Source organism: Salvia miltiorrhiza, chromosome 5 (assembly GCF_028751815.1).
Source record: "Salvia miltiorrhiza cultivar Shanhuang (shh) chromosome 5, IMPLAD_Smil_shh, whole genome shotgun sequence".
Classification (NCBI taxonomy): Eukaryota; Viridiplantae; Streptophyta; class Magnoliopsida; order Lamiales; family Lamiaceae; genus Salvia; species Salvia miltiorrhiza.
The window spans coordinates 55732185-55756701 of NC_080391.1; the positions used below are offsets into that span (position 1 = coordinate 55732185).

Genomic DNA, 24517 nt, shown 5'->3' on the forward strand with positions numbered 1-24517 from the left:
ATTTTTTGGAAGAAATTAAAATCATGTTATCTATCACTTCTATTTGGTGATTCGTGCACCTCTTTTTTCATGGATGTTTATGTATATATCTCAAATCATATTTTCTGCATTTTGAATGTTCATTTATGTGATTTATGTTTTATTAGAGTGGACTAATAATATAGTCATTTCAAAATAGAAAAGATATCAAATAGTCATTAATATAAAAAGACCAAAAGTATATACTATATAGGTTTAGTTTTGAATTTGTTAATTGAGGATGCAAAATAATAATTTAAGCCAAAAGTGACTAATTTTTAACTTTTTTATATTTACAAAAATAGTTGTTCTGATATATTAACTCTTATATATAGGTGAAATTGATGGTGTAGAGATGAAAACTTGCGGCAAATTAAATCAAGATGATAATGGCCTCATTAATTAATTACATGATGAATACTTATTGATGGTGTAGAGATGAAAACTTGCGGCAAATTAAATCAAGATGATAATGGCCTCATTAATTAATTACATGATGAATACTTATTAATTAGTTACGGTGATGATTAATTTCATAAGACATTGAGTTGAATGGCACTAGATAATCTCATTGCAGAAAACGGAGAACTCAACGATGTATATATAGAACCAACTTTCCCTTAATATGAAAAAAAAAATAATCATAAAAAGCTAGTGCTAATAGAATAAAAAATAGAAAATATAAAGAAATTACTATAATTGTGAGAATATATAATGCTATAATACAATACAATATATTATATATAATAAACTAGTGAACTCAAAATAAATAAATAAAAAATAAAAAATTATTATAATTGTGAAGTAGTGTAATATCATCATCTCATAAAATTATATTAGTAGTATAAGATAATAGATGAAATGGATATAAGACATATATAAATGAAAAAGGAAAAAACTCGTATTGGCAATTGTGGTCAAAATTGAAGTAATGCGGATATCAAAATTGACAGATGGGATCCTCCGTCCCACTATTTTGTGTGTATCACTCTTAATTTGTCTATTTTATAATTGTTTTTTACAAAAATAAAAAATATTATTATATTATAAAATCTAATTAATATTTATAACTAAAAATTGATGTGTTAATCTCTCCTGTTTATTGGCTTCGCCAATTGTGCATAATGAAAGTCTCCCAGTTATAGGACATTAAGATAAAAATTGTTTGTAGATAAAATTCGAATATTAACCTACCACCAATGAAACAATTTCATGAGATTTATATGTTTATTTATTTAATAGTATCTGTCAAAGAATATTAGTATAAAAATTATTGATGAAATTCGAAGAATAACCTAGCTAGCTATCACCAATAATACAATTTCATTTCATGCATGGGATTGATATGCTAAATTTATTTAATAGGCGACAATAAATAACTTTTAGATTCTGATCACATTGATAAATATAGAATACATTAGGTTTCCAGCCATAAAAATAAATCAAAGTAGATGCAGCAGCTATAAACTGAAATTTGCTATATTATAAACCCGAATCATCATAAGTCAATATTATATACTGTGTATCAAAAATTAAACGACATAATTAATCCTAATCTTAAGCGAAATAAACAGTTAATCCCAAAACACGTTTTCTACGTGGGGGAAGAGACGAGGACGATGCTCATGTAATATTAAAACATTCCAAGGATACCCAACTCTTGCTAGGCTTTTTTCACTCACATCGTAGATTTGCAGAGAATTATCTTTGGAGCTTTCAAGTAGAATCTTACCTCCATCATGAGTCCAACACAGAGGCGCATAGCCACCACCAAACGGCATCGCCGGCGCCGCCGCCGCCGGCGGCATCGCCATCTCCACCCATTGGTCGTCCCAATCTCGCGCGAAGAAACGCAAACACTCTCCTGAAGAAATCATTCGGACGGGAAAAGAATCGCCGTCTGCTTTGCACAGAATCTTCATCTCTTCATCTCTTCCATCGAAATAAACTATTTCATACCTAAGGACTTCACCTTCACCCCATACGCAACGGAGCCAATAAATGGATCCATTCTTCAAAGGGAGACCACTAGCATCGTCGACATCGTAACGGATCGTTATGCTCAGATTCAACTCTTTCAAATCGCTCCAACAATTCCTTCTACAGTGAAACACTGCGTAATGCGTTGAATCAGCCATCACCACGTTGTAATCCTCCACCAATGGATCGTAACAGATCCCACACATCAATTGATCATGATCGAATCGATATTGCTGGTAATTCAACATTTTGTAGGATCTGCGTGATGGATTCCACAACGCATAACCACGATCTGAACACCACAAGACGTATAAACCATCGCAATGGCACATCACATCCGCTACGGAAACCTCTACCGGATAATCGACGGCTGAGTGTCGGAATTGTTCGGTTTCCAGATCGACGAGTTGAGCTTTTTCGGGAGAATTTTCCAGATCTACAAGTAGAATCGTTGATGATGAGTTTTTGGATCGCCGGAGATGAGTTTGGGCGAATTTGGGGGCGGAGATGGTGGCGCTCCACTGCTTGCATACGCACTTGAATCGGAGGAGAGACTTCACCGGCAATCGGGAGAGGATGCCTTCGATGACATCATGCGGAAGATAGTTCTGGATTCCATCCATGGCTGCGGCGGAGGATTCAATTCTAGGGTTTATATACGAATTTGATTTTTCCTTTTCTCATATATATACTGTATGTGCAAATCTTCAAAGCATGCGTGCGTGAACCCATTAAATGCGGAGCTTGTGGAAAGAGTGGGCTGAGTGCCCCTTTACTTAGCCCAAAACAGTTGCAATGCGAATTTATAATTTCTGTTTAAATAAATACTAGTATTAATTTTTTATTTTATCTTTTTTAATCATGTAATATTAAAATTTAGTATTGACTTAAATTAAATTAAATGCATAAATGAATATTATAAATATTAATATAAAACATGAAAAGATATATAGTAATATGATGAGATCGGTGCTGAAGTTATTTTTCTAGGTTTATTATTGCATAGTAAATAGGATTATATAAATTAGTGGGTTCAAATTTTTGATGTGTCACTAATGTAAAAATGTTATCTATATATATCTATATGAAAGATCAGTTTTACAACAATTTTTTTGCCGCCAAATTAGTGTCAGATTTGTAATTATAATTCTAAAATAAGGACAATATGCAAACAATAATTATTCAGTTTTTTTTATCACATACCCACTAACTTATCCACTATTAAATATCCTTTTGTTCATTATTATATTATAAAATATTATTAAAATAGAATAATTACACACGTTCTTAATTTTTGAATTTAAGAAGTATCCTCAATATATTTTATTTACATATAATATTAAAAAGAGTTTCCATTTAATTTTATCGTTCTTTTCTTATCTTTTTATCTCTCTTCTCTGATTTTTTTTTTATATTGAATCTTTTCTTAAAATTATTAAATTTGATTGATGAAAAATACACTCAATATGGATTTTAAATTAAAAATCATAACAAAATCTTTAATTTTGAGTACAGATTATCAAAATAATAAATCTTTTTTTTTCAAACTCCACTCTCCTATATTCTTAAAACTGACCATACAGTATTTTTTCTTTGATTTCTATTCCAATATTTGTTTTATTTATTTTCTACTTTTTTGCTAAAAATAATTTTTTGTATTTTTTATTTACATATTTTTTTATTTTTAATAACTTTTAATGCAATTAAGGAGAAGAAAGGTTATTGGTTAAATTATGTTTTATATTTATATTTTTTTACTAAAAAATATCGATTAATTTTTATGATTGTCGTGCATCGCACTAGTGGGTGTTCTAGTAGTAATTGATTTTCTAGATTTATTGTTGCAACCCTTAGCTCGAGCATGCATGTTTCTTTTAATCCACACTTCGAAGTTCAAATATACTAGAACTCACTAGTCCACATGATCGAGGACCCAATCGTGTTTATTTTGATGGAAAAGGAGAGAATACAATATATTTTTACAATTTTTTCATTATTTTCATATGCTTATTATGATAGAAATTTTTTTCAGAGCAAGGGAGAATATTTTCTCGAGCATCTCTAATGTTGGATAATAGTATTAACTTTAGGCGGTGGTGTGAATATTTTCCAATATTAATTTTCTACTTTTTTAGGTGCAGCATGCAAGCTCTTCCAATCCACGCTTCATATTAACACCAAAATTGTTGATATGCGATGAATTTAACCAACATTTGTTGACCCGTTTTATTTTTGATATTTTCACTCACCAATTCACCATTACATTTCAATAAAATATACAATACAATTACATATTCTGTATTTATTTAATTTGTAATAAAATAATACTTATTAATTTCATATTTTTTTTAATTCTAAAAAAATGGGAGATTACAAAACACGACAGATTTTGTACAGTTTTGTTTCCATTTCATCTAATAAATTAGGGGAAATTAAAATAAAAATTACAAAAGTATAAATAGACGACTATAATAAAGAGAATAATATCATAGACTGGCTTTATTATTTTATTAATATTACATTATAAAATATAAAATTAATTTATATAATTATGAGAAAAATATCATAAGTCGCCCACATTGATGGATTAAATCAAAAAATTATATCATAGTATCTTATATTATAAGAACAAGTGAATTTAAAATAATAAATAGAAAATATAAAGGAATGACTATAATTGAGATAATAATGTCATATATCGATTACGCAATAAAAGCACACTATAGGACGTTATATTATAATGAATTAGTGGACTTGAAATAATAAAAATAGAAATCAAATAGGAAGGAATGACTATAATGGTGAAAATAATATTGTTAGCTACATTCCTCTATTATTTCATAAAACTATAGGTTATTATGCAACATCATAAGAAATTAAGGGAATTGAAATAAAAATAGAAAAAATAAAGAAAAGACTATAATTGTGGAAATAATTTCATTCGTTGAGCACAATATCTGACTACTCAATAAAATTATACTATAGGATAATAAATTATAGAACTAAAAAATAACTATAATTGTGAAAATAATGTAAAATTATACTATAGGATAATAAATTATTGAACTAAAAAAAATGACTATAATTGTGAAAATAATGTCACATGTTAGCTACATTTTTTTATTGTCTCATAAAACTATAGATTAAAAAAAACTTAGTGAAATTTGCATAAAAATTTGATGTTAAAATTCTTTTAACATATAATATCATCACCAATAAACTCACACAATTGATGTTAATCTATAAAATATATATAAACTATGATCAAGACGAAGAAAGGAGGAATATTTATGCATAGAATGACATATTATAAACAGAAACACAAGTCAATTATATATATATATACATATATATATATATAGGGTTAGCTTCTATAGAAAAGCCCCCTTAGAGTAAGAAGTAAGAATTATTTTAATCCATTGATTTAATCATAATTAATGGTTCAGATCTCATTCGAATAATAATTTTTGTAATTAATAACATCCATCTAAATTAGTTTTTTATGCGAAAAGGTTATAGTCGTCCATTCGATTTCTACCAGATTATAGAATTGTAATCAAATCCCAAGATTTTCTCACTTTCCTTGTAGATGATGATTGGAAGCGATTTCTACGAACTGAAATTACATATTTTTGCAGTCATTTTTGCTTGTTCACATTTGTTTCATCCTCCGAACTTGTACAAAATAAAAATTAGGGCGGCATCTTGCAGAAGGTGGGGCTGCATCTGAACCTGTTCGATAAGGTAACTATATTGGTTCATACTTTATGGGGTTCTTGATCTATCCTATTTGTGTGTTTCTTTCTAGTTTTCAGTTCGGAATTATTGAGTGTTCATGTGATTTCATTTTGTTTATGTATAGTTCGTGCTTTTTTGTTTTTTATTTTTTTTTTATGGATTTCTTAATTTTTTTTTTTGGATTTATTATGTGTAGTTCCTGGGTTTGTTCGAGAAATAAAAACTGGGGTTTTTCATTTTTTTTAACATTTTATTGGGTTTTTCATTTTTTTTCATGGATTGTTCAGAAAGTTCAATGTATTTTAATTGCTATGTTCGTTTTATGATCGAACGTAAGAAAATAAATAGGTACCCAACTTGCGTATTCTGTATTTTATAATAGAACACTTTTTATTATGTGTTTCTCCACAATTTAAACTTGTAGTCCTGCGAACTTATGGTCATTTTTATGAACATTTTATCATTTTTTTGTGATTTTGTGGTTCTTGATATTGGTCCACCATGTTCAATAGTTGTTGTTTTTTGTAGTGTTTTCGTCTCCCCTTGGATTCTTTTCGTCCAACTATAAAACAATATCAATGTATTGTTTGGACTTTTTTAGTTGTTTTATGTGGTTCCAGAATGTGTGTAATTATTTAAAACCTTAGATGCAAAATATAAGGATAAACTTTTAATATTATCTTAATGATGGTGTGTGATGTGTTGAATTTAATTCATTTTAATTCATAAAATTACTAAATTGTCTACAGATTATCTCTATCTATAATGTTCATCAGAAATATATAACATGTTCACCTCAGATTGATTGTGGTGTTCATCTAGTATAATTTGATATCGAAATTGAAGCAAGTATGAATAATTGTATTCTTTTGTTTTAGGTTTGGTTATTGGTTAGGAGATTCAATGAGCCACAACAGTACAAGCCCTTTGTTAGCCGGTGCATAGTGCAAGGTGATCTTTGAAGATTGGAAGTGTTAGAGAGATGAATGTGAAGTGCATATTTGTTATTTAGAATTTGTGTTGCACTTATTAATGTAATTTAGTGAACACTGTACTTTTTTTGATGAATAAATACTAAAAGAATGTTGCACATATTTTTTTTTTTGTGTGTGTATTTTGTTGTAGTATGATAGCTAGAATAGCAAAGGTGATGAATATGAAAAGAAAATTGGTAGATCTATTATGTTGTATCATTCTAAATATTCTAAGTTGTAGATTCATCAAATTGTGAAAGTTCAACGTAAATATATAATATGTTCATTAATTAAGTTCGTTAAATAGTGTGATATAGTTCAATAAAAATCAGATAACGTTCATTATATAATTTTGAAGAACGTGTTTAAAAAATATAACGAACAAAGTGAGTTGTTCGTTACTTTGTGATACAAGTTCAATAAAAATTAGATAACATTTCTGACGAGCATATTAAAAAATATAACAAACAATGGAGTTGTTCGTTACTTTGTGATACACGTTCAATAAATCAAATAATTTTCATTATATAATTTTGTGAATAATTCAATTTAGGAGAAGAAGAAACGTAAAGTTAATAATATAAGAAATGTATTTTCAATAAAATCTTCCTAAAATATTTTGATTTGGCTAAGAATAATAATGATAGTTTAATCAAAAATTGGATTATAAAATCTTAATCTACCAAAAATAGTTCAATCAATATATACATATACGGTTATATCAAAATTGGAGATTATAAAAAGGGTTAATTGCCTCTAAATACACAAACTTTCACCAAATTCTGGAATTGCACACCAACTTTAAAATCTTCCCTACAATACATCATCTTTCCTTTTTTTTCTGATTTTGCCCACGACCACAAAATCCCCAATCGGAAAATTGACGTGGCGATCGGAAATCCACGTAGACACGTCGGAGGTCAGAGGAAAACGACGTAGTTTTAACCAAAGGTCCAAAACGACGTCGTTTTGGGTAAAAATCAACTTATTTCTTGTTTTGTTTTCCCTATTCACGTTTTTTCAGCCCTAAATTACAATTTCCACCCAGACGAGAATCTCCACCATTTGAGGGCGCAGAGTTCTCGGCCGGAAAAGCTTCTCCTCTCTGAGATCGCTCGCAGAGTTCTCACCCAGACGAGAATTCCCGTTTGAATCTCCACCATTTGAGGGCGCGCGAACTTCTCCTCTCCCGTCTGTTCTGATTGTTGGGCTTCCAGTCTAATTCAATTCGTGAATCTCCACCGTTTGAGGGCGCGAAGAAACATGGGCGATAGGTATGCATCTAATCCAAGCTTTAGGTTGATTCTCCACCGTTTGAGGACGACGTCAATCCTGAATTTTTGTTGCTGGATTTCAGTTTTGGTGAATATGGGAGATAGCTTTTTCTAGAATTTCATTTTAATTTTCTTGTGCTGTCACTCTGAGATCGTCAAAAGCTTCACCAGTTGAATGATTTGTAGCCTTAATATTCTTTTGCTTGAACTTTCAATATGGGAATTTGCTTTTGCTTTTGTTGAATTTTGATTTAGTCCTGCCAAGCCAAAACTTTTGTTGAATTTCATTTTTGCTGGATATAAGAATATAACTTGTTTTGTTGAATTTGATTTTATTTTCTGATATTTTTGTCGAAGAAATATGGAAGATAACTTGATTCTGATGTTTTTTTTGTGAATTTCCCTAATTTTCAGGCTTCATTTTGTTCTTTTTATTCATTATGGTGGATACTTTGCTGAAGTTGAAGGTATACACTGTTATATGAAGGGCAATTATGTGGGTAAATTTGATAATGAAGTAACTACTTTTGATTTGCTGAAACTCCATGAAGTTGTTAAGTCAGTAGGATATTCCTCTTGGACTAAATTATGGTACAGAGAACCTAAGAGTAATTCTTTTAGGTGGATTGAAACTCCGAATGAGTTAAAGAACATGTTAAATCTGTTAACTAAAGAGCTCAGAATACTTAGTGTATATGTTGAGGGAGGGGTTGATGATAAAACAGGCACACTACAGAAGGAGTTAAGATCTGATGATGGTGAGGAAAAATGTGAGCTCGGGGTAGAAGATGATGATGATGTGGGTGAAGCAGAGGAGGAGGGTGAGAACCACTTAGAATAAGGTAGAGTGTATGAGGCAGATGATGGCTTAGAAGATCATGAACTTGCCGAGGGTGATGAGGAGTATTTAGAAGCTAGGCAGAGGGCTAGAGAAACTGAAATGGAGGAACTACAAAGGCTTATTGTAGAATATGTACCACCTGATCTTCATAATGTAGAGGAGCAACAATCTGAGTATGAAGTTTCAGATGGGGATGTGCATTCCGATGAAACTGATGAGGATAGGGATTTGGGTAAGTCTAGCATAAGCAGAGTAGTTTATGATCCAAAGTGTGATCACAAAGAACTACAAATAGTTATTGGGATGATGTTTCAGGATGGATGGCAACGCAGGAGTGCTTTAACTTCATATTCCATAGAGAATGGGAAGTTCATACAGTTTAGAAGGGTTTCTAAACGTCAGTGTGAGGCTCGGTGCATTCCACCGTGTGAATGGAAAGTGTATGCTAGTGTAGTTAAAGAAGATCAGTCATTCTGCATCAAAAGATATAGGGGGTATCATAGCTGTCCAAGAGCAATGAGTAACAAACTTCTTACCTCTAAGTGGGTAGCAATGAAGTATTTAAATGTTTTCAGAGTTAGACCGGAATTGTCTATTGCAGAATTGAGAGCTGATATTGTTACAAGGTTTAAGTATGACTTGCCTAAAGATAGGTTATACAAGGCCAAATTTATTGCAAAAGAACTTGTTCGGGGTACAGTTGAGCACTATTATGGGCAGCTTAGGAGATACATTGCTGAATTGAGAAGGGTTGACAGGGAGGGTCGATTTGAGTTGTTGTTGGGTGATAATGTTGTTTTTCGAGGGTTATACATGGGATTTAGCAGCCTGATTAAGGGTTTCAAAAGGAGTTGTAGACCCTTAATTGGATTGGATGGTTGCTTCTTGAAGACTTATTTAGGTGGTATATTGTTGTGTGCTATAGGGAAAGATGGAAATGATCAAATGTATCCCATAGCATGGGCAGTTGTTGAAATAGAAAATGAGGAGAATTGGAGTTGGTTCCTCAAGTGTTTGATTGAGGATATGGGCATTGGAGATGGCAATGGATACGCTTTCATCTCAGATCAACAAAAGGTTGTGTTTCATTTGATATTTATATTTTTTTGGTAATCATTTCATATCTGATTTGTCTTATGTAATATTACCGCAGGGGTTACAGAATGCAGTAGCCTCACTGGCGCCATTTGCAGAGCACCGAAATTGTGCACGACATGTTTACATGAATTGGAAGAAAGAGCATAAGGGATCAACATTGAAAAACATGTTTTGGCGGGCTGTCAGAAGCACATATATTGAGGAGTACAAGGCTGCAATTGAAGAAATGAAACTTGAAGATCGGGCAGCCTATGAAGACTTCATCAATAGAGACACTCACAAGTTTTGTAAGGCTTTCATCTCCACTACTTGTTGTAGTGATATGGTAGATAATAATATAGCAGAAACATTTAATGGTTACATCTTAAATGCTAGAGGAAAACATATCATCCATATGTGTGAGGAGATTAGGTGTAATCAAATGGTTAGGCAGGTGAAGAAAATGGACATTATCTCTAAAAATAATGACACCATATGTCCTAATATTAGAAAGAAAATAGAGAAACTGAGGGCATCTTGTGGAGGTTGTGTAGTTCATCCTGCTCTTGGGGGTAAGTTCGAGGTGCACCAGTACGATGATAAGTTTGTTGTGCACATAGGCAATCATACGTGCACATGTAGGGTTTGGGATGTATCTGGAATACCATGTTTACATGCAGTAGCTGTTATACATTTCATGAATCAAGATCCAGTGCATTATGTACATCGATATTACACCGTTGAAAATTACATGTTAGGCTATCAGCTTGGTCTAGAACCAGTTAGAGGTGAGAAAATGTGGCCTGAGGTTTCTGGGTTTAAGGTTAAACCACCTGTGATAATTAAGAGGGTTGGTAGGCCTAAAAAGAAGAGGGCTAGGTCTGCTACGGAAAGAGATCAACAAAATCCCAACAAATTGAGGAAGACATGGGTGAAGATGACGTGCAAAAACTATGGTGGCGTAGGTCATAACACGAGAGGGTGCAAGAATGAGAAAGTGGATATTCCTACCAAAGAAAAGGTCTGCTATGTTCTAATTTTGTTTATAATTTGATTAAAATTGCTACTGACTTTGCTTGTTTGGTTAAAATCAGGGGAAAAGAGGGAGGCCTGCCAAGCCAAAAGATGCTACGAGTACTTCGACATCGAAGGGTAGATCTAATAGAAAGACACCTCAAGCAACTGATGCAGCAACTGTGGCTAGAGAAAGGAACTTTGCTAGACGAGGTGTTGGCGTATTCATAGCTGAGGGCACCGGAAACATCTATACTCATGCTCCATTCCAAAGGAGAGTGCACCATGTGAATCGTGTAAGAGGAAATAGAGAAGAAGCAACAAGTACTACTCATCAGGGGGTATCTTCCACACAAGAAAGCAGGAACACATCAGAGAATGCACCTAGAGATTAAGTTTACTTTAGCAATGTTTTCTGAAAATTTTGTTTATGTAATAGACCAAGAAAGAAACATGTGAAACTTGGTATTTTGTGAAGACTTCAAATCAGAATTATCAATGAAATTCAGGATTATGTTGTGTTTTCAGGTGTGATAAGTACTTGGGGCATCATTTTTTTTTTTTTAGAACTGGAATTAGACTTTTTTATACATGAATGTGGGTGATTCGATGCCTAAAAAACAATGTTATGGTACAGAGCTTCTTGAGGAAATAGTTCCATGAATAGTATTTTATTCCATCCTTTACTATCCCGTCAAAAAAAAAATCCATCATTTACTATCAACTTTTGGAGTAAGAAACAATCAAACTTTCTTGCTGTGAACATTATTGGTTAGAATTGTAAAACGAGAAGATGACATATTTGCATTTCAAGTCCAAAACATCATTACCATTGAACCAAAACATGCTGGTTACATCTCCAATAATCCAAACTACTATGAGATATCCAATAATCAAAGACAACCAAAGACCACAAACTACACCATATCAAGATTACATACTCTTCAACAAAATACAACAAATACAAAAAACTACTATGAACTGCATACACTTCAGTTTCCAGTCCAGGACCTTTTTTAGCTTTCTCAAATCTTGAACCTCAGCACTTTTCTCCTCCAAGCTCAGCTTCAATGCAACCACTTCCTCAGTTTTAACTCGAATTTTTTCATTGTTAATCTCTTCCAACAAGCTTTTGCAATTTACTTGCTCTACCAGCTTATCCCTTTCATTTTTGATATTATTGAAGCACAACTTATAGTAAGAACTTAATTCGGGATCTATCTATTGCCATAGCCCACAATCTTTCCACTATAAAAAATCAAGAACACACAATCCTTAATCACATAAGCTATTCATATGAATCAAACTGTAAAATTAAGTGCACTTACATTCCTTCGAGAACAATAATAGAATCTCATTTCTGGATTTTTTTGAGTGTGTGAGGTTTCCTCAACTGCTGCAATTCCACAGCCACACAATTTCTGAGACCCAATTGTATCCCTTGAGCTTGATGATTTCGACATTGATGATGAATTCAAGCCTTGCATTCTGAAACCCAATACCTGCTGTCGCGAAGAATGAACTCTTGTCGTGAAGAATGAACCTAATAGCTTATATTTCAGTCAATTGGAAGAACGAACTCATGTCGCGCTTCTTTAAATTGATAGCTGTTGTGACGCCGAGCGCTCGCCGGATGACGAGCTACTTTAAACCCATAGCTGCTGTGAAGAAGAATGGAAGAAATCCATTAGCAATTTGAAGAGTAAAGGCTTGAGCTTCGTAGAAGAATGGAAGGGAAAAATCAGAACACTAGGGCACGATTTTTTTAATCTGCAAATAAATTGTTTATTACTCCAAAAACGACGTCGTTTTGAAGTTAAGTGACACTTCATTTTCCAGGTGTTCTGACCTGATTACGTGTTAATTTTCGATCACCACGTCATTTTTCCGATTGGGGATTTTGTGGTCGTGGGCAAAATCAGAAAAAAAGGAAAGATGATGTATTGTAGGGAAGATTTTAAAGTTGGTGTGCAATTCCAGAATTTGGTGAAAGTTTGTGTATTTAGGGGCAATTAACCCTTATAAAAATGTCCTTTTTAATAGAAGGGACGTATGGTATAAGATTAGATGATAGCCGTTTGATTTTGTTAAATAAAGGGTTAGGATTGCTTCTCACTTCTTAAAACATTTGAGCTTCTCACTTCGTATAGAGTGCGTACACAGTAAGTTCAAAAAATATATTGAACATATGATAAACTTCGTTGAACTCATTACAATATGTTAACATTTTACAAACATTTATGTGGGGGTTTATGTTTCGAACTCCATGTGTTCAACCGAAAAAACTATGAACATGTTTTCAATTAATTATGCTCAATGTATTATATAAGATGTAACTGAATCTTCCTAAATATCGTCTAATATTATAATGATTTGATTAGCACTAAATAAGGATACAAACGTATATGGTAAATAAGCAATTTACAAACCTGCCCTTCAACGGATGAATTAAAATGAAGGGCCAAGATTAACGGATGTATTAAAATGATAGGCCAAGATTACTTCTCCCTTCTTTTTCATATTTAGTGCTTTTTCATTGAACCATTGCCTATTGGGTTAAAATAAAAACCACCCTTAAGATAAGAATGTAGAACTAATCTACACCCTTAATCAAGTATAATTTAATGGTTGGGATTAATTGCTTTAAATATGTGATTAATTATTAAATAAAATATTAAATAAATAAAAACGGGTAAAAAGAGATAACATAAAAGAAAGTGGCGAAAATGTAGGTGGAGTTAAAAGACTTCATTCTTCAACCATAAATTAAACTCCGTAGAGTCTTTTTCACTTCATTGTATAATTTTCTATATGCACCTCAATTGAATTTCATTTGCACAAAAAGAAAAACAGGCAAGGACGTCTGATACATCATTAAAATAAGAAGTGACATAATTTTCCATATAGATTATGCATAATATAGATATATATATATGCACCTCAATTGAATTTCATTTGCACCAACACAATAATATGAATAAAAAAAAGAAGATGAAATGCGTGTTCAGTATTATGCATCAATATAAACTTGTTTGAGCACAAATGATTTTGTTTATAAATTTAAAAATACAAAACATGTAAAAAAAAGACTGTACATTAACGTCAGAAATATTTGCACCAGAAACATTTAATTTCACAAATACATTTGCACTAGAAACATTTAATTTGCACTAGTCCATATATCGTATATGCACGTCCCATTGATTTCATTTGCACTAATATGAAAATTTAAATTAAAAATGCAAAGCCATGTTGAGTATCATAAAAAACGGCACTAAGATACAGTTAATTAGTCATTTACATATTTTGCCCCACGTTAATTATAAGAAAAAAAAATAATACAAAAAATACAATTAATATCAACCATTAAATATACCAAAATAAATGGATAAGATTGGTTCTACGTTCTTACGATAAGAATGATTTTTATTTGAACCCTTCTCTATATATATATATATATATATATATATATATATCAATATTAAAGGAGACAAAATAAACGACATATATAATTAATCCTAAACTTAAGCAAAAATAAATAGCAAACAAAGCATGCATGCATGAACCCATTAAATGGGCCTAGGCCTGGGCCGCCATAATCCCCTGAGCTCGTGCAACAGCGTGGGTTGAGTTCTATTTTAGCGCAAAACAGTTGCAATGCAGATTTATAAATTTATGTATTAATTTGATTTAATAAAATAATACTAACAATTAATTAACTTATATTGTGTATATTTTTGTAGAATCTTTATATGACCTATTTTAATAAAATATATGTATATAATATCAATAATAATTTCACTAAATAAGTTATTATCTTGGAGGAAAATGTTGTAAAATATAGATCTATAAAAAATAATTTGTTTAGAGGTATCTATAATAAAATAATTAAAAGTTCTAGAAACTATTTATAGACTATTATAAACTTAGAAAGAACAAAATTTTAGATATTTTGATTGAAACTTTAAGAAGACACTACAAGAAAACACACCTCCGACAACCGAATTCAATGGCCGAAAAAAAATGGTTGCTACGTAGACGGGCCTAATGACCGAAAATTACAAAACTAACGACCGTATTATCAGTCGAAAAACTGTTTGTAAGTGTTTTATTTTAAAATTTTAATTAATGTTAATATCAGTTCATTTACGACTGTAATTAGACAGTCGTTGAAATTATTTATTTATTCATTTCAATTTTAATATCAATTCGTGTAACGACCGTTTTGTTTTGTCGTCATTAGATAAAAAAAATATATTGTCTAGGTATTGATTGTTGATTTGATAGGTATCCAACTATAAAATGAATTCATCCTTATTTTAAATATACTATGTTGAATAAAGTTATTTTATAGTATAACATAAGTCACTCATTATAAATTTTATCTTCTTAGAATATTTAAAATATTATTTTAATTAAGTACACATGCCTCTCTAACTATAAAAGGAATTCATCTTTCTTTCTTTTTAAGAAACTCAATATTATTAATTCAAATCAGAGCTAGAGTACAATATCATGGAGCCATGACGGGAAATCAAACATCCATAAAATTAATCACTTCAAGGGAAACTAAAGCAAACGAAGCTAACGCATGTACAGCTCGATTGGCTTCCTGCCGAGCGTGGCAAAAATAAAAAAAACAATATGCTTACGCGCATGTTCAAAGACCTCCCAAAGGAGGATTAATGTGAATAAAAATCTTTGATTTTTTGTGTAAAAAATAGGAGGATTAATGTATGAATAATTTTTCCTACATACTGCGTGCTAATTTTTTGGAGGAAAATTCATGTTATGAATATCATCTGGTAAAAACTGACCTTCCTCTTCTGGGCACGCCATGATCCGCGCCGCTAGCATAGAATCCGTGTAAATCTCTATGCATACACCAAGTGATGCCGGCAACCACCGCCATGACTTCCATAATCAAGGAATTCGAGCTTGGGTATATAGTTTTGAAACAAAATACTACTTTAAGCCAAATTAAAGTGACTAATTTTTAACTTTTTTATATTTACAAAAATAGTTGTTCTCGTACATTAACTTTATATATAGGTGAAATTGATGGTCTGTGTAATTGACCAACAATCCATAGAGATGAAAACTTGCGGCAAATTAAATCAAGATGATAATGGCCTCGTTAATTACATGTTGAATATTGGTTACGATGATGATTAAATTTCATAAATCATTGAGTTGAATGGCACCATATATAATCTCATTGCTGAAAACGGAGAACTCAACGATGTATATATATATAGAAACAACTAATTTCCCTTACAAGATGAAGAACATGATTATGATATTATCATAGCTAAACCAACATTTAGAAAAGCAAAACAAAAAACAAAAAAACCAAAAGCTTGAGATGTGTTAGTAAAACTATCTTCTTCACTGCATCCAGCATGTCATCGGATTCGTATTGACATCCAAGATCACCAAAATCGGATGAGTTCGTTTCATTTCATTCGTGCATTACTTGTTGGACCCTACGGATCGGTACTTGTACCTCGCAGCCCAAAACAGATAGTGCAAGAAGTTCAAACCACTAAGCACACACATGAGCCAGTAGAATCTCTCGAGGTGGTAATGATTGATGTTGCGGCCTGCGAGCCACGGTGTGTGGTTCGAATCCCCTGTGACGCTGTTCACGATCGACACGATGACGGAGCTGAGGTAGTATCCGACGGCCAGCGACGCCCACGACAGGGACGTCGCTAGCGATCTCATGGCGGGGGGCGCCTCCGTGAAGAAGAACTCGAGGAGGCCGGCTAGGGTGAAGAGGTCGGCTGATCCGAGGAAAAGGTATTGCAACGCGATCCAGAAGAACGTTATAGGTAGGGGTGTAGTCGAGTCGAGCAGCCCTGATGAGGTGGCCACCCTCTTGCGTTTGATCTCCACCAGCGCCGCCGTGGCCATGGCCACTACGGAGAGGACGAGGCCGATCCCTATGCGTTGTAGGTGGGTGATCCCCGTCTCGGATTTGGCCACCCTACGCGCGAATGGGATGATGGCGTAGTCGTAGAGGGGGGCGAGGATCATGATGAAGACGACGGGGAAGACGGGGAGGGAGGCCGGGGGCACCTTCAGGCGGCCGAGCTTCGTGTCCATGGTGGCGGCTTGTTGGACCGAGAACGTGGAGAGCTGAGCGAGGCACGAGTTGAGCATGATGGTGCACCCGAAGATAGGAAGGACTTTTATTACAATCTTCACTTGTTCCAATTCCTGCACCGTGCATTCCAGCACGGTGCAGGATGGCTTGTTCTCAACTGCTCTGTTGAGAAACTTGAGGCTCGTTGATGGGGATTCATATTCCGTCGCTTTGTCGTTGCTCGTTGCCACGTGTCCTTCCTCGTCGCGGAGCGTCTTCGAGGAAGGGCTCGTGACCTTGCTCGAGCCCGTGTTGACCAAGGAGGCTACGAGCACCTGTTTTATTAAATTAGGAGCAATTAATTTAGTCATAGTCATAGTCATAGTCATGGGCTGACCAACTAGCCAAATGTGACAAATTAATAAATTGTTACCTTAGATATGGTTGTGAGAGGGCTTCCTTGAGGAATCTTGTTCCTATAAAACTTAGAACCAGCTAGGAAGAGTGGAATGGACAAAAATATTGTGAGTGTAGAGATTCCAAAACCCCATTGCCACCCTTTGTTGTCTTCGATCCAAACGACGAGAGTGACCGCGATCAGGGCGCCACAAGAGAGAGAAAATACGAAGTAGTTGAAAAAAGATGATCTATGCTTCCTTCCCTGTGGGGTGCTCTCGTCGAACTGCTCGGCCCCGTGGGGCGGCAACGAGCCCTTGATGCCGCCAACGCCGAGGGCCACCAAGTAGAGGCCCAAGAAGAGCATTGCAGCCTTGGCACCACCAACTTTTTGGCATGGTGAATCTAGGTTGCCGGCCTCGCATTTTGGTGGTTTTAGGGAGCTCGAGTGTGCTTGCACGGTGAGTATAACTAGACCCTATCGAAATTAAATGTGTTAGTTTGATATACAAGTATTTATAAAAAAAAAATTGGTTAATTATAATTAGATTGACTATGGGCCACCCAACACAATAATTGGGTTTGAATTTTTTTATCATCATCATATTATAATACGAGAAGCATAACATTGTATATAGTGGCATATGATCACTAAATTAAAGGTCCAAATACAACAAAAGATGAAGCCTATAAATATCTTCTCTTTAATTCCCTTGCCTAATTTAAAACTTTTGATTTTCAAGTGGTACTTAGGTGATCTTTTTGGGCTTCAAATGGCAACTATTTTTTGTATATGCGTTACGAGTATTTTAAACTATTATATAAGTGGAGATTTGCTTTTACATAAAAGTAAGCACATATTCTTGTCGAGTTAGAAAGAAAAATAAAAGCAGCTCATATTTTACGTACCATGAGATAGTAAACACAATAATGTATCTTTAATCTTTATGAATATAAAATGTGATGTAGACTCGATACTAATCGTCAAGTTGCTATTTAAGAAAAAAAAGACTAACCAAAAAATACTAAACATCTCCCACGAAAAACTTTTATTAATTATATCCCCTATTGTAATATTAAATATTCTCACCAATCTTTCCACTTATAATATGTAGTGTATACATATGTATATACTTCATGTATTACTATAATTAGATACAAAGTTGAACAAAAAATGTCATAGTGGAAATTGGGAAGTTCATTCTACGGCCAAGTATATCAAGAATCATTAATATACATATTTTATAACCTATTAACATATATAAGATAACATATTAGATTTCATAATTGTATTAAATAATATACCACTGATTATCAACACGTGATCTAGATCAAGAGTGCGATCGCCTATGATTCAAGGATAACACATTTAAAATATTACTTCTAATCTATCGATTAAAAATGACTCCTATGAATTTGAAATTTTAAACTTACATGTTAGATTCATGCATGAGCATTTATATCGTGCACGTGGCGTAATCTAAAATCGAATGACATGCTCGACCACTGCGAGCCATGTGTGAGCAAAAAGCTTTGATGGAATGAAATCCAAGGCTATCCCAAAATAGATGAACCAATCAACAAATTGCATTTTTCACATTTAATGCATGTAATTGTCATTTTTCAATGATTAAGTGATTTTCAAATTTTCTCAAAGCCTGAGAAATGTATGAATTACGTGGTGTATAGGGAATGAGAGATGTTAGGGACTAGTGGCGAGATGCCATTGGTTGAAAAATGAGGTTTTTATTACACATAGAAACAAAGAGAAACCAAAATAAATGTTAATATTGGGAAACTAAACGTTTTCAAACTTCAAAGGGTCGAGAAAATGAAGTTTGCTTTTTTTTGTCTTATTGTGACAACCTAAAAAACAAAAAAAAAAAAAAAAGATGGGGCCCTCGATTAATCTTAGTTGTACCTATATGTATGCATGCGTTTAATGCTAGGGACACCAATATTTATATAATTAATTAAGTCGTTGCTTTTATTTATCTTTCTTTTCTTATTTTAAAAAAGAAAAGGCTAAATTATACTCCCTCACTCCGCGAGATAAGTCGTTATGAATATTTGCACATAAAATAATAAATATATTTTTTGTCTAAAGTGACCTTAACATGTAAAGAGTTGAAATGAGAATAGGTACAACTAATGGCATTAATTAGTTTAAAAGAGACAAAATAAAATTAAATACAATTAATGAGAGAGATGGATTAATATAGGGATAGCATTGACATATATACTATTCTAAAACGTCAAATGAAAGTTAAATAATATAAAATGTCAAAACTTCCTATATATCAGATGGGAGGGAGTACTTTCTCGTTATTCAACGTTTTTTTTCCTTTTAAGGAAAATCATATTAATTATACACTTGATGAAATACAATTTTTTTATAAAAATAAAATAAAAATAGAAAGAAAAAATCTATCAACCCTTTAAGAAAAATGAGACGCTTACAAGAGAAAATCATATAATTAACTATTAACAAATAAATCAAACTTAATTCGAAATGTATATTTTCTAATATTAAATTACGCAGACCTAGATCATCTCTTAGCTAGTACAATACTATATTTTATGATAAATGCTTGCTGCTATAATTGAAAAATCTTCAAATTCAAGTGATCATAACTCAAAACGTCAAAAAAATATAAAAATTCTACTACTAAAACACACACTTAATTAATTGCACAAAATAGTAAACTATTTTCTCTATTTCCAGAAATAAAATAGAACAATAAATATTTTTATGAAAATTTTAACTGGGGTAAAATACTTGTTTAATTAATAAGGCCTCAAAATTGTAGTTGAGTAGGATACCATAAATGTTCCCAACAGCTTTCGTTGTCGATTTGTACAACAGAAGATCACAAAATTTGGTCGTTTCTTCGACTTTAAAAAGTAAACAAATAAAAAAAGTTTTTTAAGAGATGGAAAAGAATAAAGAAAACATAAGATTGCACAAAATTCAACTCGCAACAAAAAGAAAAAATTAGCAAGTTGCCAAGTGCTGTCACAACAAAAATTTCCAACTTTCCCCAAAGAATTTGTTCCTCAAATTACTTAATTTACAAGATTCATGAATATAAAACCTTAATTCAAATATAAAAAAGCACAACCAATTTGTAAAATTATATATATTCATAAACCTCTTACACATAAAATAACAAATATCCATTGGTCAATTTAACTTTACTATGTTTTCTCCATAATAGTTGACACTATATATATATTTTATGAATGCATCTTAATCAGTATAAATATATATATATAAGAGATACTCATCAATCTCTTCACATTTCCCAATAATTAATCATCTGACATTCAAAAATGCCCATAATAATATTTCCACACATCCACAAAAAAAAAAAAAAAAGATGAAAAAAATTACCAGAAATTCGATGACTGCACTGATTAAGTAGATTTGGTAAGTGGTGAAGAAGGCATCCGACAAGAAGCCTCCCAGCAGAGCAAGCAGAAACGCCGTTCCCATAAAATTCGTAACGGCGTTAGCCGATCCCGACGGCGTAAAATGCATGTATTCCGCAAGGTACAACACCAAGTTGCTCGCATTCGCCAGAAACGCCAAATTCTCCAACACCTCCACAACTGTCACATTTATTTATTTTAAATCAAATAAATTAAGCAAAAAAAAAAATTAAATGGAGGGGACATGCAATAGTGAGATGATTAATTAGTAATTAAAGAAATACACATCGGAAAAAAAAAAATCTCAATTTTAATTCTACATATCTTTCCCCTTCAATAAACGAAAAAGTGCTACATGCTGAAAAAGTGATTTTGTTGGTTGAGATCATGCGAGAATTCCCAACCCTTTTCAGATTTCACAATATTTCTGTGCGTGTATGAGAGAGAGAGAGAGAGATAGAGAGAGAGAGAGAGAGAGAGAAGGATACCCAAAACGAAGGAGGCGGCAAGCATGCCGCCATGTCTGTGTTTGGCAGCAGGTTTACCTCTCCAATCAACATAGCCATGCCACGTGTTCTCCACCTCCTAATCAATCATCACACAGCAGAGATCAATCATGGGATTCCGACATGAAATTGGAAGCAAAAACAAAATACTATGATTATACACAGTGCATACATAGATATAGATAGTTTGTCTGAATGCAGAGATTTGGGGTGGGGGGGGGGGGGGGGGGGGATTGATTAAATAAAACATTTTAGAGAAAAGAGGGAGCTAGCTTCACCATTAGTTCTTCTCTCCCCTCTCTGTGCAAATCAACTTGAATGAGTTGAAGAAATGGTGTATATAATCCGTATATATATATAAGAGCGAGAGGGGAGGGGTGGGGGTGGGGGTGGGGGGGATCAAGAATTAGGGAGAAAGGGTTCGACTCCAAGAAGATGGCCTAAGTCCCTTTGAGCAAGATTTCTAGCCCCTAAAAATCATTTTTATAATGTGATGAGGTGAAATGAGATAAATATATGTGGACTAGTATTCACACTTTGGCAAATTCCTCTTTGTGTTACTTTGGTGGTCCACAATCTCTTATGAATAATATATTAAATCCATCCTTTCAATTTATAACACGCCGCTATCTTCATAGTTAGATGTTACTCATTTGTCCACGATAAATATGGTCTTTTTGTCATTTTCGTCAGTGTAGAATAAGTGTGATATTTTCACTATAAGACATACTATATTTTTATGTTTTATTTTATTCATACACAATATTTATACACAAAAATACAAAAACTGAGCGTCACATACTCCCTTTGGCCCATCTAGATCTTGAGACATATTCCCTTTTGACGTTTCAACTATCTTGAGATATTTTCTTATTTGACAAAAGTTTTACCCTTTTGACGTTTCAACTATCTTGAGACATTCTTAATTCTCGTGTCAAAAAAGAAAGTTTCATGATAGTTGGGACGAATTGAGTAATTAGATTGGTTTATGAGTAAAATCTAAGAATGCAAGATAAACTTTAAAATCATCTTATTGGCCATTTGATTGAGGATCCATTTATCTAGGGTTTTTTTTGGCGGCATCTAAATTAAATGAGTAAATTGATTCAAACGCGAGTAACAACGATGTCTTAACCAAATAAATTGAGTGGTGGGAAAGGCCAAAACTTTCGGTGTTTGTAAAATTAGGGGAAAATGATATCCATTGATAATGGGGAAAAAAAAATAGGGAAAAAATGCATATTTTTTTCCCATATATACTTTACAAATTTGGTGGCGTTTTCTAATTGCTTTCATCATTATTGGTCCATTTTTTCTAAATACTTAATTAAATATTAATCGACATTTGGTATTTATTAAATTATAATGACAATTCATTGACCTCCACTATCGATATTTTTTACCCCCAAGAAACTCCATTCTTAATTGGTGGAGGCATCCAAATAATTTGATTTATTTAAAACTTGGATGCTAATAAAGTCGATCGAAGTATTATTAATTAGCTCTTAGTTTATTTCAAAATTACTTGCCAACATTTCTTAAGTTGCATTAAAGTCAAAATCCAATAAATTTAACCTCTTTCGTAGATATTTTAGAAAGTACATACATATTCAAAGTTTTTCTCTTTGATTTAAAGGTGGCATTTAAATAATCTAATGAGTCTTGACCCATCAGACGACTTCTAAACTCGAATCTATCATATTATATCCGACTTTAATCTAATTTGATAAAAAGTTTTGACTTATAAGATGCCAATGAGACTTAGCTTAACTGGCAGAATTGAGGCACTCAAATACTCTTTTTTGTAAGAAATCTTAAGTTCAATCTCGTCAGCGTGCGATCGATGACTTATTTGATTATATAATAAATAGACATTTACTTTAAGTGATAAAATTAATAGATAAAAATAATTCAAGTTAATCTACAATTAATTTTGATGAAGCTTTGACTTGTAAGATAATTTGAATCAAATTTAGGTGTTTGTTATTTCAATACTCTTTTTGTGTTTGTGAGACCAATATTGTAAGAAGACGTTTACTTTGAGTGATAAAATTGATAGATAAAAATAATTCAAGTTAACCTAATAATTTTGATGAATCAATTAATCTCGAGCTTGTTAGATTATCTTATGATTCAAATAATCAATTTTACATTTTATCAATTTATTTTATCATAAGATAACTTGGTGATGTTTGACCAAATAAATTGGATATATTGAATGTGAAAGCGTTGATGCCCCATTTATGGCATGTCGTACATCAATTCTATCACAGAAACTTGGCCATGTTTAAAAAGGTCATATTCTTTAGGTCATTTTAATTAGTTTTTATCGATTGTTTAAATAAGTGATAGTTCAGTCAACTTGGTTTAGTTTGTAGATATAAATAAATTCATACATAGGAATTAATTGGTTGTTTAAATTCCTTTTCACACGCGTAGCAACAGGATTCCTTTGTATTAATCTTGACTTGTCACAGAGGAATCCTTGAGATTATGGATAATAAAAAATTATTAGTAATGGTGAGTGCCCTTTTACGTGTGTGTGTGTGTGTGTGTGTGTGTTTTCCTAAAAAAAGTTGAACTTGAAAAAATTAACATGCTTCATAATCTCACTTATTAATGAATTCAAAAAAGGTCAAAAAAATTCATTAAGATAGGTGCTAGAATTAGTAAATTCAAAGGTTGTTAGGTAGGCGCCCGAATTTATAAAATTAAACTAAATAAATTTGCTTAGGTACCCGAATTGATAAGAACAAAATAAATAAATAAATTCAAGTATATGTATGAATTCCACCGATAATTTTTTTTAAACAAAGAATAATTATGGGCCACAATTTCAAGTACTCGATAATTCTTCTCGGCCACAATTTCAATTACCAATGAGGCATGTGCCCTTTTGTTTGTTTGTGAGATTTAAATTCAAAAACAGAATAATCTTCATATAATTCGGTGGTCTTTAAATTTAAAAACAGAATAATCTTCAAAATTCGATCAATGCATAATTCACGTTTTCAAATATTTTTTTGAAAAAGTATAAGAACGTGTAATTTTTTTTTTCTTACAAGTACAATTATAACTGAGACATTATTATTAGTTTAAAATATTTGGACACAAATACATATTTTTATGACAGTGGACATTTTTTACTGAACATTTTAAATTCTCATCCTTATATTTTC

General features: G+C 32.4%; 3 protein-coding genes across 3 annotated transcripts; 1 reads left to right on the plus strand and 2 right to left on the minus strand.

Annotated features, from left to right (window-relative positions):
- Nucleotides 1-1481: 1481 nt before the first annotated feature.
- On the minus strand, nt 1482-2851 carry LOC131025238 (F-box protein At1g11270-like). Its single transcript, XM_057954906.1, has one exon. The coding sequence runs from the start codon at nt 2619-2621 to the stop codon at nt 1593-1595; it is 1029 nt and encodes a 342-aa protein (XP_057810889.1). The 5' UTR covers nt 2622-2851; the 3' UTR covers nt 1482-1592.
- Nucleotides 2852-8924: 6073 nt separating this feature from the next.
- On the plus strand, nt 8925-11311 carry LOC131026151 (uncharacterized). Its single transcript, XM_057955920.1, has 3 exons — nt 8925-9902; nt 9979-10923; nt 10997-11311. The coding sequence occupies exons 1-3, from the start codon at nt 8925-8927 to the stop codon at nt 11309-11311; spliced, it is 2238 nt and encodes a 745-aa protein (XP_057811903.1).
- A 4827-nt stretch (nt 11312-16138) lies between these two features.
- LOC131025239 (protein NRT1/ PTR FAMILY 4.6-like) lies at nt 16139-21791 on the minus strand. The gene is made up of 5 exons (XM_057954907.1): nt 21617-21791; nt 21321-21417; nt 20795-21012; nt 17438-17878; nt 16139-17339 (listed from the first exon to the last, which is right to left on the minus strand). Exons 1-5 carry the CDS (start codon nt 21617-21619, stop codon nt 16389-16391), a joined length of 1710 nt encoding a protein of 569 aa, XP_057810890.1. The 5' UTR covers nt 21620-21791; the 3' UTR covers nt 16139-16388.
- Nucleotides 21792-24517: the final 2726 nt, after the last annotated feature.